Source organism: Triturus cristatus, chromosome 1_2 (genome assembly GCF_964204655.1).
Source record: "Triturus cristatus chromosome 1_2, aTriCri1.1, whole genome shotgun sequence".
Lineage (NCBI taxonomy): Eukaryota > Metazoa > Chordata > Amphibia > Caudata > Salamandridae > Triturus > Triturus cristatus.
In genome coordinates, this window is record NC_140580.1 from 905,182,651 (window position 1) to 905,200,311 (window position 17,661).

The 17,661-nt window shown below is 41.9% G+C and overlaps 1 protein-coding gene across 1 annotated transcript in view; it reads left to right on the forward strand.

The window, feature by feature from the left end:
• Positions 1 to 6,322, forward strand: part of TNFRSF4 (TNF receptor superfamily member 4) — a 101,034-nt gene extending 94,712 nt beyond the window's left edge. Inside the window, exons 6-7 of the mRNA XM_085615290.1 lie at positions 1,081 to 1,200; positions 5,145 to 6,322. Coding sequence (XP_085471416.1) covers positions 1,081 to 1,200; positions 5,145 to 5,233 — 209 coding nt within the window. The 3' untranslated portion in view covers positions 5,234 to 6,322. The remainder of the gene's footprint in view (positions 1 to 1,080; positions 1,201 to 5,144) is intronic.
• The last annotated feature ends 11,339 nt before the right edge of the window (positions 6,323 to 17,661 follow it).

Here is a 17,661-nt window from a genome sequence, read left to right on the forward strand (position 1 = left end):
CTAGGGTTAGCAGACCACCATGTCTCTGACTGCTTTTTAAATAAAGCCGTTTTTGAAAATGCAGCCCGTTTTCCATAAAGGAAAACTGAAAGCATTTTAAAAAAAAAAATGAAAGGTTTCTGTTTCATTTTTTAAGAGTAGACAGTGTTCTGTGGGACCACTGCCTGCTTGTAAAAAAATATTCACGCCAGTCACAAAGGGGAAGGCTTCCCTGGGAACCCCTTCCTGTTTGCGAGTGGCTTACCACCTCCTTGAAGAACGTGGTAAACTGCGATTGCGGTTGCAAAACAATCATGCAAAGACGTGCCAATCTCTGTTAGGAAGGGACGCCCTTGGCACGCCCCTTCCTAATAGAGTGAGAACGCAGACTGGTGCTGAAAATGTTTCTCACTCTGAAGCTACAGGCCCTGCCACACGTGCTGCACCTCTGAGAAGCATACACACTGAGTGCCAGCACTGGGCCTAGCTTCAAAAACATAACAATAGAAATGTTTCTGATGCTAGGCCCTGCTGGCACACAGCGTGTATATTGCTCAGAGGTGCGTGGCATTGGCAGGGCCTAGCTTCAGAAACATTTCTATCTACATGTTGTTATATGACATCCCTTTATTAATGTAATAACTGCACTTTCACATTTGCTTAATTAACCTTCTTGCTTCTCAAATTTGCTTGAAAATGCACCATTTACCCACTCTTTTTTCAAAATTTTCTCAGGGGGAGAATCCCCCCAAACCCCCCTAAAGATGTTCGGGCTCACTCGCTACGCTCGCTCGCCACAGTGCACTCCCACACATATTTCTCCCTCTTATCAAAGTTGAAATGTTGGCATGTATGCTTATGGCACCTAAAAGAACTGGATCTCTCATAGCTCCATAGAGAAATGTGTCACTGTATGTCACTGCTAGCTCAATAGAAGAAAGTATATATATCTCTAATGGAATTTATAAATCCTGGCATATGCCAATGCACTCGCATGCCAGACTCTGAGTATTGCTGTTAGGTAGATTTCAAGCAATTTTTATATCTACTGTTCACTTACTTAGGATGACGGCTCTGCTTTTTCTACTTCCCAACACATAGGTTTTTGGTTTGCTGTGATCTTCATCCTAACTATTCTCGCCATCTCAGGAGCCGCCATTTTTATCTTTGTCCTCCAAAGATGTTCGAAGAAGCAGGGTCCAGTTGTTTTCAGAGCTAATGGTAAGTCTTGCTTGAGCACACCATGCTTTTCTGGATATGGACTATGAGGGGTGCAAGGAATTTCTGTGCTACAGATAACGAGGGGGCATATCATCAAGGGCATTATCGCCACTTTAGCGGCACTTTTTGCCGCTAAAGTGGCGATAATTTTAACGCCCTATCAACAAGGCGGCGCTAACATGCATTAGCGCATGTTAGCTGCCGAATTCCCAACGCCTAGCATCTCAGCGATAAACATCGCTAATGAGATGCAAAATAGGCGTGGCTGGGAAAACTACAAGGAAAATTATCGCTAAGGCAGCTTCGCCATATCAGCAAAGAGCCTTAGCGATAATAATCATCGCGTTAACTATGCCTTAACGCAGGAATTTAACGTCTGTTAAATTCCTGACTAAGGCATACCTAACATGGGAGGTGGATTATGGTGATACAACCACAGGGTCTTATCACCAAGGCTATCGCCGTTTTGAGTGCAACATCGCTGGTTTTCCAGCGATGTTGGCCCATTTCCCTGGATATCGCTGGAATATTATCGCCCTGGAGTAACGTGTTGTTAATAACGCGCTAACCGGGTGATAAATTCCAGCGATAAATATAAAAGCGCTAAGCACGCTTTGCGATATTTATCGCTGTCTGTTGCTGATATGCCCCAAAGTGTTTTGCCTTTGGAACTCTCCCTGTCCTATTGAGGCCACCTCCAACACTGAGGTATTCTAAGCACGGGGGCTTTGCTCCAATGTGGTGGGGGGGGGGCGCGGGGGAGGTGTTGATGTGTGTCTCCCTAATAAATGGATTCTGTTATGTTTAGTTTGGTCCAGGGGCCTCAAATTGGGCTAGAAGCAGCAGCGTCCCTTGCAGGTAAGAGCGATGGGGCCTAGTTGGGGAGGGGGGAATCGATGATCACGAGGGAAAATTAAATAAATTATTAATTTTCCCTTGTCTGTCAAAATCCCCCCCACCCGGCCCCAACGCTCTTACATGCATGGGCCGCAGCTGACTAGAAGTGTCTGTGGTTGGGTTTCCACTAGGATTAGCAGCTTTCATAGCACAGGCACAGTCCTCTATGAAACTTTGCAGAGCTTGTAAATGCCCACTCCTCCTCTTCTCTTCACACAAATAGGCCAAGAATAAACAAAGGGCTGGTTGGCTCTAATGCGGTGCAGAGAATAATTTTAAATTTAAAACTATTTTCATGCATTTTGCCATTTTACTGTCAGTGACGGTTGGGAAATCTCTGTTCCACATCACCCGAACTAACTGACTAAGCTATGCCCCTATCTAAGCAGCAGTGGGAATTAAAACATTTGCTCTAGGAACTCATTGTCTTGCAGTTGATGGAGAAAGGGCACACCGTGTGGAACTAGGGTTTGGCTACTTGATCAAGGTAACAGAGCAGACTAGGCTGTCTAGTGAAATGTGCTTCTACATCCTATCATGTCACCACTACATTAGTACTGGCACATCGTGATAACACAGCCATATGTTTAATACTGTATTACCAAAAGTTCTCAGAAGGGTTTCGATATTAGTACCGGACAATAACGGCAAAACTTAGCAGAACCACTATATTTTATTGGAACAGTATGGTGACGTTTCCAAAGACAGTTATCCTTGTAGTAGGACAGTACCAGCACTTCCTCCGTGACCAGTCATACTGGAACTGGCCAGTATCAGTACCAGCACTTCCCTGCAGGCTGCTGTCATTGCATATGTACTATTATTCAAACAGTACAAGCGGTGCCAAGGAAGTCTAGTGATCTCTTTGTGGGACAGAGCCAGCACTTCTCTGCAGGACTACTATAGCCTTATAGCCCGCCGTAGCGGGCTATACCGGCTAATAAAGGGCAGCTCCAGCATTAAAGGCCCGAGCCGAAGGCGAGTGCTTTTAACAAGGGAGCAGGACTTTAATAGCTGGTATAGCCCAGCTATGAAGGGCTCTAAGGCTATTAGAACATTCTGCCACTAGAGGGAAGAATGTTCTAACAAATAAAACAAAGGCTTCAGGGAGCGCAAGGGGATTGAAATCCTCTCAGGCTCCCTGAATCCTTTGTTCACAGCCACAGCTTAAACATTAGAATGTTGGAGCTCAAGGTTTATACCAGCCATTATAAGCCCGGAGCTACTCCATTGCCTGGTGGAGCAGTCTGCATGCATAAAATCCAGCCTTTCCATGACTGCGAAACCGTCATGAAAAGGCTGGCAGAGGTTCTTTTCGGGGGCCCGTTGTGGGCCCCCAATGTGTTGGGTGGAGGTGTATGTGCACTGGGGGGAACCCATTGTACCCCCCTACATTTCAGTGCACTAAGTGGCAGGCACCATGTGGTGCCTGCCCCGTAGTGCGCTGAAATGCACAACATGCTCTTTTAACATCGCCATGGGTAGCAGCACCCACAACAATGTTAAAATGCAAGTCCGTCCGCCATTGTAATTGGCCCCTAACTCTTTGCCCCACAATCATGGTTGGCACGTGAAAAGATCTTACACATATTAAAATATTGCTAACATTTCAATATACTAATTTGAGTGCGGTAAGCATGCATTGTATACACCTGTATTGAAAACTAAAAAACATTTTTTCTTCATACTGTTTCTCAAACAATGTGAGAGAAATAACAATTCCTATGGATTTAATTGTTCGGTATTTAAACATTGTATGGATACCAGCGAAAAATAAAAGTCAGTTTCAGGACATGATTAATGATTGTCATTTAACGACCAAAAACAAAGCTGGACCACAACCTGTAATTGGCATACTTTATTTGTCAATTATATCATAATCTTCCTAATAAGATAAAGCATTCAGATGCAGTGATGATACAGGGTAATTGTGCCGTACACAGGGAGTGTGAAAAACGTGAAAGTACGCCATATGTGTTTATTTGCATATGAAATGTAAAAGACTCTGGCAACACAAAAGTATGAAACAACTGGACTGGTCAGAATGAAATAGTTACAGTGAGCCAGGAGTTGGTCAACAACCATTTCAGAAGGATGTTAGTCAACATTCCGATCAATAAATGTGTTAAATCATTATCAGGACAAAGTCTGACAAAAGATTAACATCTAATAACGTATATTGTATTGTAATTGTATTTATGTAGATCTTACTACCCCTGACGAACGATGATCCGCTTTTGTTGAGGACATCCTACATTCATTGCACAGCAGAGATAGATAGCAACCTTTGCTATTTTTCTACACCTTCAAATTTTGCCTCTTTGAACAAGATCAATATAATTGTGGGTGCTTGAGAGTTTCTGCTCTCAGAGTGACCTCATGGGTTCTTCAATTTTAATATCTTATCCGAAAGAGTTCAGGTAACACCAATAACAACGCTACCAAAACACCCTCTTTCGCTCAAGAAAAAAAACAACTTTTACATGTTTTAGCCTGTTTCTTAAATTCATTTTCATAGCGAGCACTACCTCCGAGGTAAAGCGAGCACTAAATCCTACTAGCCCAACTTATTTCGAAATGTAGTATTTGTCACTGAAGTTTTCAAAATTTTGAAGAGAATTCCATACTTACTATCAGAAGATCTAAATCCTGCTGTGGTTTGGCCAATGTTACTTCACTAAGATGCTTACAAATACTCCATTTGTCATGATATTTTCCAAGATAATACTTTGGAAGGAGCCGCTAATCCCCTCCGAACTCTACCATATTTCAACCAATGTTACTTACCTAGATATCATAGAAATTAAACATTTGCCACTACATTTGCCCGCAACTCATCCAGCACATTCCATCCATTTGCCTGACACACCGTTGCCCTGAAGAACATGGGGAAGTTTACATACTTTCCTCTCTAGGAAACTTCCATCATGCTGGCTCACCCCTGCATTAAATGCTACAATGAAAAAAGACTGATGTTGTCCTCACTCTTTGACTGTGCTATGGTCTGACTGCACACCAGAAATTATCCTTCTCTTCTTGACTTGCAGGGACAAATTCTTGTCGCATCCCTATCCAGGAAGAACAGACTGATTCGGCATCAAGTCTCACCAAGACCCTGGATGGCGAAGAGCCCTAAATTTGGAAAAATCTGTGTTCTGTACTGCGTGCGCAGAATGAAGGCAACTGCCTCCACATGTGTCTGCTGGCATCCAGTGGGCCTATGTCAGAGGGATAACAAAATTCACTTCTTCAAGACCATCATTGTCCTCTTTGAAACTGACTTCAGACAACTCATTTTGCTCAGAAAGAGGATTGACCTTGTGCCCACTTTCTGCATGCTGAAAACTGTTTACTTACCCTAACATCCTTGGGATACTTTTTTGCAGTATTGACTTATTCTCCCAGTCATATTTGAAGATCTACTGATGTGTACGTACAAACTACAAACAAAGTGGTTTATTTTTACTGAACATAAAATAATGTGAATTTTTAGACTGTTCATTGAACCCAATGGCTTTCTTGGCACCACTGAAAGATGACAGATTTTTATTGGGTCCATACTATTTCTCCAGAACAGTTAAAGGCAGCTGTTTGTTCATCATTATATCTATCTAGGAAGAAATTATCCAATTTGATCCTCAGTTGAACTTTTTGAAGAAAGCAAGATAAGCCAATGGTGCTCATGTAAGGAGGTGAACTTTGGTGCTCTTGTAGTCTACCCACCTGTACATTTAAGGTCATCATACTTCCTTCACTATCTCTTGCTCTTAAAGACTTGAATTGAGTTAGACTCCCAAGCCATCTACGACTGACAGTCAGTCTGTATTTCCAGCAGCACGGCTACCTGGTGATTCCACACATAAAGAAGATCGGCTTCTCATTTGGTCCCTATGTTACCTCCATCAGTACAGTCAGTAATTGAAAGTTGGTCTTCACTACATCCGACAATAACCAATAAAATGTAAAAAAAGAATCACACCATGTTTAATGAATGGAAAACAATAGTTGGTTCAAAGGTCCAGTCTGGATCTATGCCCTGTCTACTAATACAGGGCCTGGTGAAATGATCCATCCAGTTGTTTCTAGCCGATTGGAATATTTTTTTTAGCAATGTTTATTTTTCAAACTCAATATGAGAGTAATTTGCTTTTGGTATTTAACTGTTGTTTCAGAACATTGTAATTGTTTATTAAAGATGTTCATATCAAAACGATTTTTTGAAAGACAGTAGTGTTGCCGACAATTGGTTTTCTTTTTTTTTTCTTCCATACAAATCAAATGTATTCTTTTCTGTAAAACCACTACTAGCATCATAGTGTGTACCAGCTGCCCCTGAAAAGCTCAACTCAAAATATGTTGCTTAATTTTTGTTTCAATGTGAAATGTGCATCATATGCTCAAAAATAAGTCCTTTTCTTTTACTAAAGAGGAATTTGTAATATTAGATTGATTCTGCAAAAAATGCTAAATCTTTCAATTAATTTCTAGGTTTTTATTCTGGTGTTGTGAAATGACAAGGTCACTTGAAAGAAGAAGAGCACATCTTTCCTAAAGCATTAAGCATTAGGTTAGAAGTCAAAAAGTATTTTTTTTCTTTAGCAAGCAGGTTCTATGTACGCACAGCAGTGTAGAGAAGGTCGCAAGAGAGAAGATGTGTACCACTTCGCGCAACCTTGCTTACATTTGTATCCATTATTACACATCTGTGTGTTATGGCCCTTTCTTTATGACTACCCTAGAATGGGCAGCCGTCTTTACTACACCTAGTAAATACCTTTACCCTCGGGTGAGGAGGTTACCTGCTGCAGATTATACCATCTACTCCCAACTCCTCCAAGAAAACTAGGGAATGACGTGGAATTGATGCTTTCCCCCCACAAAGTTCCATATGTATCTGTTTCTACCAGGCATTTTACTCCAGTACATTTTTGAAACTTTGACCTGGTAAATATAGTTGCCGAAAAATGTTGGGTATACTGGAATAACATCAATATTCATAATTCTGATATGTGCGTTACCAGGAGATACCAAGCATTTCAGGACCATTTGTAACCAGCGTCTAAGAAGTCTCTCTCTTTAAGGGGCACCTGTTTTGTAAAAACAAGCATTGGCATTGCCTGTGCAAAATCTATTGGCTTTGTCAATTAATTTTACATGTTGTACAGCAGTTGAACTTCACTGCAACATGATTTTAATGAAAAAAATCGCTATGATGCAGTAAATGCTGCCCGCGTTGTAGCATTTTTTTAAACTTTAAGTTATGTAAAAGAACATTGACATTGATTTTGCGTAGGCAAAACATATTGGCTTTAATTGTTTGATGATATGCCTATGACTACGGGCATTATGTATGAAAGTTTGGTTTTGCGATTCTCAAATAGTGAATTTTAGAGAATAGCTATTTGAGAATCGCAAAACGAGATGTATGTAGGATTTGCAAATTAATTTGCGAATCCTACATATTCCTTAATTGCGAATCGCAAAGTGCGATTCACAATTAAGGAAACGCTCCCCATTCATTCCCATGGGCCTAGAGGCCCATAGGAATGAATGGGAAGACATTCTCAATTTGCGATTAGCAATTAGAGAACCGCAAATTGAGAATGCAACTTCAAGGTTTCAAGGGTGTGAAAAGGACACCCTGTTGCACCCCTGAAATAAGCATGGGTGCACATGTGGTGTGCCACATTGCACTTTGAAAAATGCAAAAAAGTGAATTTTTCAAAGAAATCGCAAATTACCACCAACTTGAAGTTGGTGGTAATTTGCGATTCCTCAAGGCCAAATTGCACTTTTTCTGTGCTTCTTACATTGCATTTAAGGAATCGCAATTTGCAATTCCTTAAATGCAATCGCAAAATAGGGAATTGCAAATTTTGCGATTCCTTATTTTGCGAGGCAGTTTTTCATTAATATATACCACTGAGCCCAATTGCGATCGCAATTTGGAATGATACATATGGCCCTAAGTTACTGTTTTGGAGTCAAAGAAAATAACTGTGTCAAATTTGATTTTAATATCAGAGCTACTCAGACAATGAATAAAAGAGGAGAGCTGCACAAAAGTCCTAATTGCGAGGCTACAAGCGCATTTGTTTCCAATCCTCAAAATTAGCACAAAACCACGGTTCACACAGCGGGAATACAGTGCCTAAAACCCATCCTTAGAAGTATTGTATTGTATTGAGGGATAGAAGAGGGAAAAAGGTTTGCATTTATATAGCGCTTGTTACCCCTGATAGGGTGCTGAAGTGCTTTTTTTTTTTTTTTGACGAGGAGCACGCTACTCCGGAACACATATAGGATTAGTGGTGAATTAGTATAGTGAAATATGAAAGTAATTTGAGTGGTGGGTATTAGTCAGTTATTTGGATTGAAAAGGATAGCGGAGGGATAGAAGAGGGAAAAAAGGTTAGCATTTATGTGGCTCTTGTTACCGCTAATGGGGTGTTGAAGCACTTTCTTGGTGAGTAGCACGCTGCTCCGGAACCCATAAGGATTAGTGGTGAATTAGTAAAGCGAAATATGAAAGTAATTTGAGTGGTGGATATTAATCAGTTATTTGGATTGAGAAGGATAGCAGAGGGATAGAGGAGGGAAAAATGTTTGCATTTATATAGCGCTTGTTACCCCTGTTGGGGTGTTGGAGCGCTTTTCTGGCGAGTAGCATGCTACTCCGGAACCCATTAAAGGATTAGTGTTGAATAAGTATTGTGAAATATGAAAGTAATTTGAGTGGTGGATGATATATTAGTCGGTTATTTGGATTGAGAAGGGTAGCAGAGGGATAGAAGAGGGAAAGAGGTTTGCATGTATATGTATCGCATGTTATCCCTGATGGGGTGTTGAAGCGCTTTTTCGGCGAGTAGCACGCCATCCAGAACCCATAAAGGATTAGTGGTGAATTAGTATGGGGAAATATGAAAGTAATTTGAGTGGTGGATATTAGTCAGTTATTTGGATTGAGAAGGATAGCAGAGGGATAAAAGAGGGAAAAGAGTTGCATTTATATCGTGCTTGCTACCCCTAATGAGGTGTTGAAGCGCTTTTTTTGGCGAGTAGTAAGTTCACCATGTTGTAAAACCTAAGTGAGTGTCCGAGGCAAAGGGTGGGGTTCTGACCTCCGAGCATGAAGTGAGCACCCATGACCTAAATTGATAACAACACTCGCAGTTGAGATTTTTGCGTCATCTGCAGGTCACAGCGTTAGGCTAAGTCCTTTATGCTTTCAAGTTATATAAGCATAATGCGCTCTAAACGTGAACCTTTATTCACAGTGCTGCAAAATGACAAAACTTGCAGCAAATGCTACATTAGAGCAAGCTGTTTTTGCAGTGGGTCAACAATAAATTGCTTTCTGTGTGAAAATGTCTGTACTGTAGATAACCTACTGAATAAGAGCCCTGCGATTAATGTCAAACAAGTCACAGGTTCTAAATTTCAGTAGTAAAAAAAAAAGTATGTTCTTCATTTTTGCAGAGTGTGTGGATGTGTTTTTAAAGCTATAATGTCCGTGCCTTTGGGTTTCAGAAACAGTCAGACATTTTACGATTCTATAGATGCAAACAATGTGGGCTCCAGTCCTGCGAAGCTCTTTCACAATTACTACCCACATCACAACAGAAAAGTCGAATTTATAATCAATATTCACAGGCTAAGAGCCCCCTCGAGGGTGCCCTTGGGCATTGCAGCGCCAGCCCAACGAGGAACTGCCCGATGATGTAGCATGATGCCCAACTGAGTGTGTGAGGGCCCTTGCTTCTAATCTATCAGCTGCCTCCGATGTATTTCCTTTTCTGATACTATAGGAACTGCATGCCTGCTGTTTATTTGTTGACTCGGGGAGCATGTATGCTGGACCGTGGGTGCGCTCCCAGTCCCTCTCTCTTTACTTTGATACCCGAAGCTCAACCCAGACAGAATTCCTGTTATTTGCTACGAGCAATAAACAAGATAGAGTTCAAACTTGGCTCAATGACATAAACCTTGACAGGTTTGAACCCCAACTTTCACTGAGTGCCAAGGCACTTGGATTCACCCTGTACGCCATCTTCCCCTCAAGTATCATATTACCAAGAAAAGAAAGAAGACCTGGTACCACCTCACTCTCCTGAAACCTTTTCTTCCAGAAAACGACACCAGAACTGCTGTTCAAGCCCTCTTATCCTTGTATCTAGATGGTGGTATTGTCTTTCTCCATAGCCACCCAGACACCACATTGGCACCCCATAGGTGCATCCTTCACGCTGCAGCACATCTCATTCAGGGCCTGAAGAAATATGATCACAGCACCCCTCATCCTGATTGAACTTTATCGGCTCCCCCTTGCCAGCCCACACCATCTGCAAAACCTGCTGCATCATTTACAAAGCTTTGGCCAGCAAATCCGCTCATCTTGTGGATAAAACTCACCAGCTCTGGTGGATCTTGGCACACCTGCATCCACAGCACCATCAGATTTCTGTCTAAGAAGTTTAAAAAAGTAAAAAAACAAAAAAGCAATCCTTTCCAATCAATGCACCCAGGTTCTGGAACAGCATCCCTGTTTCAATCAGAACTACCTGAACGTTCCTCCAATTTAGGAAAGAGTTGAAGACTCACCTCTTTAAAGAACACTGAATCATATTGCATAAATCGGCCACAGGCCAGCTTCCCCCAATTTTTATTTAATTTAAAGCTTGTACAGGCATTCACTGACTTTTGACTAGATTTGCACTATAGAGATAGCATATTGGAGAGGTGTTTACATTTCACTTAATTTGCCTTCATGGAATTATCCGAAATTCCAGCAAAATAATGTAAACTTACACGTATTAACGCAAAATTTAAATCCATAATTTAGCGCCATATTTTAGCTCGAAACTTGTCCTCCTTTAGATTTTTGACTCAAGGATACATTTTGTGGTAAAAAAAAAAAAAGCAAAACACAAAAGCACCGCGAACATCAGCCGCTCATGTTCTCTTGTTGGTGGGTGTTCACAGTAACATTTTACCACGTATTGCACATTCACTGTAAATTTTTATAGCGAACGGTGAATTTTGGGAATTTCGAGTTACAAGCAAAACACAAATTCCTGAAATCACAGCAGCTTAATTAAAGATTTCACCCTAGCCTACAATACACATACATACATGCATACATACATACAAATAAACCCTTAGAGAGCAATCATTTACCCATCAACCGGGGACAGATTTTATTTGTACAGTGAAGACTAGGGAGGACCAGAACCATCGATCCTAGCACTGGATTTTTTTGATGTCAGGGCCCCTTTAATACAGAAAAATAAACATTTTGTAAACCATTAATATCGTTTTGGTCTGTGTTACTTTTCTGGGGTCATTTGTAGAAATGAGTTGTTCTAGAACATTTAACTCAAATGTTTAATTTCTAAATGTGTGCGTCAAAGGTGGTGCTGTGGGTGTCTGTGTGAGTCTGTTTGTATGTGGTGTAGGGGGCCCAACTCTATGTGAATACAAGACATGTTATGTACGATGCAGACACTCTAAGTTGGATAAATACTCTTTGGCTTACTTAAACCCACATTTCTGCCAGGTATTAGGTGTTTTTTCACCCAGTTTAAACCTCTGTCCTAAATAACTAGAAACAATCTGCACATACCGCGTTTACATACATTTTGTAAGCTTAATTTCCCATTTAGCAGTAACATGTGTCTAGTGGGAATGGTCTCTACTAAAATGTATCCTAGCACTATTCATTAGCACAGGTGTAGAACTGACCCAGTCATTGAGATAGGTATGCATGGTTAAATACTACAGTTCAATGTAGTAAACAGTGTGCAGTTCAACACGCATGAGAGACAGAGCAAGTAAAGATGACGGAAAACATGAGTCCAATTCACAAAGATTCAGAGCTTCAGCAAAGAGTAAGCTCTTTTTTCACTTCTCGTCTCTTAACTTTTCTCACTGGTTTTCCCCCACTTGCAACCACTTCCTATCCATGTTGCACTCTTTCCATAGTGTTGACTTGCTACCTGGTCATTGTGTTACCAACATGGATGGTATGTTTAGGTTTGACCTACAGACAGCTTAGCGATCTTCCATTGAGGACCTATTTTGGACAATCCCAATACTTTTAGTTGGCTTTGGGTCAGCCAATTGCTTACCATTGGTTGGCTTTAATGTCACTCTCATTTCCTTGCTTCTTATTGGGTGGCCTTCATTCCTCTTCTTGTGTTAGTGCGTCACCTGAAGAACAGTTTCTTTATTTTCCTTTTCATTGGGTGGCTTCTATCATTTCCAATGCCCACCAGTGGCGTAACACGGGCCCAGCAGCCCCTGCGGTGCAGGGGTGGTGAGGCCACCAAGCTCCAGAGGGCCCCCTCAGCACAGTACTCTGGCTGAGAGCCCCTGATTGATTCCAGAGGGGGCACCTCCATTTACCTTGCGGGGGCCCCTCAATTTCGTTACGACAGTGCTGCCCACATTCAATGAACTATTTTAATTTGTTTTTAGCGTTCCTTAAAAGTGCATGTGTTTTCTTGCCCACTCCCTTGTGTGCTGCTTCCCCCTCAAATCCCCACACTATGTGCTCTTTGTGTTGTTCCCCACTACCCCAGAGCTAGCTTCTTGCTTTCCCAACCCTTCTAGTCCGTTTTTGTATTATAAGCTGCCAGCTCCTCTATTCGTCCTTTAACCCCACTAGTGTAATGAAACGTGAGGCGGCCCACCCTGCACGGTATGTGGAGGGGCCTCCTCCGGACTAAATCGGGAGCTCTCCGGCCAGAGGACTGAGCTGAGGGGGACCCGCTGGAGCATGTGGGGCCCCAGCACCACGGGGGTTGCGGGTGCTTGGGTTACGCCACTGCTTAACCCTCATTGACTCCCCCGCCCACTCCTCAGTTGCTGCCCGCTGATCCCTGTCATATTATATATATATATATTTTTTTTTTTACAGGGGATAACAGCTTCAGATTGCTGCCCAGCTACTCCTTTATTCAAAGGCGCTGTATGCACATTTTATGCATTTAGTTTAATTCACCACTTAAGAATTGGCTCTGCCATCTTGGAATGGTAGATAAATAAAAGCAAGATGGTAGCTGCATTATGCTGTATGCACTTGTATGCATTGTGATGCATGCACACACATATATGTCATGAACCTGGGTCACTGTATTATCATGATGCACACATGAGCTTGCATGACCATTTATGAGAGCATACACATCATCGGTCTTTGTATTTTTTTCTGATGTTGTTCCACAGTAGCAAGAAAACATTATTTTTTTTCATTTGGCCATGTGGTACAGCATCATCAAAAACCACTGGCGAATTCAATAAGTCTGCATATGCAAAAAGAATATTTGGAGACTCAGCTAAAGGTGGTATTTTTTGTATGTTTGAAATATGTGATTTAAATACCAGTATAAATCATGTAAAAAACATTTCCAACCTATCTGTATATAGATAGATAGATAGATAGATAGATAGATAGATAGATAGATAGATAGATAGATAGATAGATAGATAGATAGATAGATAGATTTGAAATACTTCCTAATATTTCCTAAAGATTATTAAAGCTAACATTGCAATTTTTACAAGGATATATAACGGATTTTACAAAAATTGTTATTCAAATTCCAGCTCCATGCCTATCCAGATTCTCAAAGTTGCTATTCTTATCTGAAAAGGGCGACAACTCCAATACACACCTATCATCCCTCCATCTGAAATTCACCTCTTCCCTCCGTTCTCTGCTTTTCCACCTTTCCTTTGCCAAAGGAAGGAATGCCCATAGTGTTGGGAGCTCATTCCCTTTATTTTGTTTTTTTGTTGCAGAATACACCCGCAAGTAAGTTCGGTTTTTCTCCCGCCCGATCACGGCAATTTTCTCACTTTTCCCTGTACTTCTCTATTGTTTTTCACCTGTTCCTCCACTACGCCCCTGTTATTCGACCGCACTTGGTAGTTTGTGATCTCCGGCTCGATTCACTCGTTTCATCCGTCCCACTTCACTCGATCTCTAGCGGTTGTGCCCAGTTGCTTGCGTGAGTCACTCGGCTACGTCGTTGTGTCCGTGCACAGATACCAATGCTTCAGGCACTTCACCAGTTGTCTTTCTGATCATCCCATCACCTGCCCCTAGCTCTCTCTCCTGTGCCCCGTTGCTTGCCTGAGTCACTCGGCTTCGTCGTTGTGTACGTGCACAGATGCCACTCCTTCTGGCACTTCACCAGCTGTCTCCTGATCTGCTCATTTCCCGTCTTTTGCTCTCTCTCCTGTTGCCCCCTCACCTTTGGCTTCGTAGGATTCTTTCACGCCTGGTCGCCTACCGCCGCCCGTAGTCATTTGCAACCACTTCGCTGCACGTTTTTCCCTTTCTTCCTTTTTCTGGTCCAATTTAAATTGAGTTCCTTCCTGAGATATGTTTCTCTGTTACCCTTAGCACTGCTCCAAGTATGTGTAACCAGTCCTGATGATGGCCTAGATTGTTACAGGCCGAAACGCCGTCGACTTCAACAGCGTTACTTTTGGCGCCCTTTTGACCATGGGCATTTGCTCTACTGTTCCTTAAAAATTCCAACATTAATTGTGTGAATGCCCTAACTCCGCCAGATTTAATGTACCATTGTTCTTTCTGTTGCGTCTTTTTCACCGCTGTACATACCACTTCATGTGTCACTTGCGCCGTCACAATTTTCACGAGCACTTGTGCACAGTATTTTGTTGGTTACATTGCCATTAATTGTTACGCAGTGCTTCTCGTCCATATGATATGTACATATGACGTAATATGTCCATCATGTGTTGAACATTCTTAAATATATTTCTCTACATCCTCCGTCTCCCTGTGTCTTCCCTATGTGGATTTATTCCTCTAATAAGTTCTCTATTGTACGGTTTGCTTTGACATAACTTGTCCTCCCAATGAATCCCACATTGAGACATTGTTGTTTGATATAATGTACCGCCCCAGTCTCACTGTGGTTTATGGGCTACCTCCTGTGGTCTGATACCGCACATGAGAGGGAGAGCAAGAAAACCCATGCACTCTCATGCATGTCCCTTGATATTGTTTGGAAAACCAAGATGATCCAATTGATCCAATTTAAAAGATGGTAAAGAAGCTAAGCGGCCGGTGGGGAACAAAAAGAGGAAGATAAGCCATCAAATGAGTATCAGGCAAATGGTATTGCCAAGAAAGTCAATCAATGGTAAGCAGTGGGTTGAACAAAAGCCCACTCTAAGTACAATATATTTTCTTTAACAGATAGGTAACTGTTGTCTGTAGACAAGACCAACAAAGATGAACGCAGAGGCTTGCTTGCTACATTTTGAATTCCACCTCTTAAGGAGGGCCAGTGCTAATTTTGACCTGCCTGGATTACCAGCCAGCAACCCCACCCTGGCCCAGCACACAGCACCTGATGTGGGCTGTAGGGTAACTGAAACCCTTTCAGCCAATGGTCATTTCACGGGAAACAACCTTTACAACGCAACTATTACATCGCACTACACTTACAACGCAGGCATTACAACGCAACATCCTTTACAACGCATGACACTACAACGCATACCATTACAACGCATACCATTACAACGCAGACACTACATCGCATGTCACTACAACGCAGGCATTACAACGCATACCATTACAACGCATACCATTACAATGCATACCATTGGAGTTAGAATAGTAATTTTTAACCCCTACACTATCCAACACTTACCCTACTGTTGCACCCCCTGGAGTTAGAATAGTAATTTTTACCCCTATACTATCCAACACTTACCCTACTGTTGCACCCCCTGGAGTTAGAATAGTAATTTTTACCCCTATACTATCCAACACTTACCATACTGTTGCACCCCCTGGAGTTAGAATAGTAATTTGTACCCCTATACTATCCAACACTTACCCTACTGTTGCACCCCCTGGAGTAAGAATAGTAATTTTTACCCCTATACTATCCAACACTTACCCTACTGTTGCACCCCCTGGAGTAAGAATAGTAATTTTTACCCCTATACTATCCAATACTTACCTTAAATGCAATTTAACATTATGCGTTGTAATGGTATGCGTTGTAAAGGTAGTATGCGATGTAATGGAATGCGTTGTAAAGGTAGTTTTTAAAAATGCGTTGTAGTGTCATGCGATGTAATGGAATGCGTTGTAGTGGATGTTGCGTTGTAAAAATTGCGTTGTAAGTGCATGCGTTGTAAAAGTATGCGTTGTAACATCATACATCCATCATTTCACACCTACGATGAATAATATGAGTAATGGCAGTGCTTTAAATGGGAAAAAATATGTGCAGGTACTCATTAGAATAGAGGCGTGGCAAGTGGGCGGGTCTAGGGGCGGGGCGAAGAGCAATATATGATCGTACCTAATGACTTCTGTAACAGTTGCAGCACATGTCAAAACACACGAGAAAGGCGTTTATGGCAATAAAACAGATTAACCCATTACACATAATTACATGCTCCTCTGAAGGAGAGCGAAATCTGCCCTGGAGTAGAAACCTAACCTGCGCCTGCCGTGCTGTGGATCAGGGTACCGGTACTCTCCCTGGCTACAGAGAAGTGCCGGTACTGAGGGCAAAAAAAATCGGAAGTGCCGGTACTCAGTACCGGTGAGTACCGGCCCATTTAAAGCACTATTGGCATTCAGCTGAAAGACCACCAGGTTTTAAAATTTTACAAACTGTCATTTCGCCAGTATCGTCCCTGATCACCAAAAGAATAAAATTCCAAAGGGCCCCAACTTGAGGTCTGAGTTCAATGCATACATGCAGCCACTAGTGAGTATTTTCAGAAGGCAGATAATGGATTTTCAGATTCATGCAGATGATACACAGCTGGAAGAACAGATGGTGAGCGATGGGATCATTACTCAAAGTTGCCTGGTTGACATCGTTGCTGGATGAGATACACTCCACGGACCGCAAAAGCTATACATGAAATGAGATTAATGTGCATGCGTCGGCACCCCATCATCCTTGCCCTCGCATTTTGAATAGATTATGAATTTAAACCTCTTCCAGTTACCTCACCTGCTGCTACAGACGTTTCTGGCTTCATGACATTCCCTGCAAGATCTGTGACTCCCACGTTTGCATTACAGACCATGCATTACTAGTGGACCCTCACAGTATATTATCTAGACTGTGCAGACTTATTGCATGCAGAACTCCAGGCCTACTTTGTAGTCACACCGCAGCTGAGATAAAAGCTTGCCACATTAAATGAGACACTTACTTGATGCATTCAAACGTATTTATGTATGTATTTACGTAATGTGCATATTACCAACTTATTTATAAAGCAGTGGAGTGTTGAACAGAGGAAGGGGCAGTAGGGTATGATTTAAGATCATTTATATAAAGGCGGGTGGCTGATGAGCTCCTGTTATGTTGGGGGTGGTGGGTAGTCGTCCTTGAAGAGGCGAGTCTTCAATTCTTTCTGAATGTTTGGAGTTCCATTCAGATAGGAGGAACTCCATCTTTGTTTGGTTCAAACCATAGTAGGTACTTGGAATCCAATTCCAGATTAGGTTCAGGCAAGGTTTGAGCCATTAAATGTTATTTGTTGAGG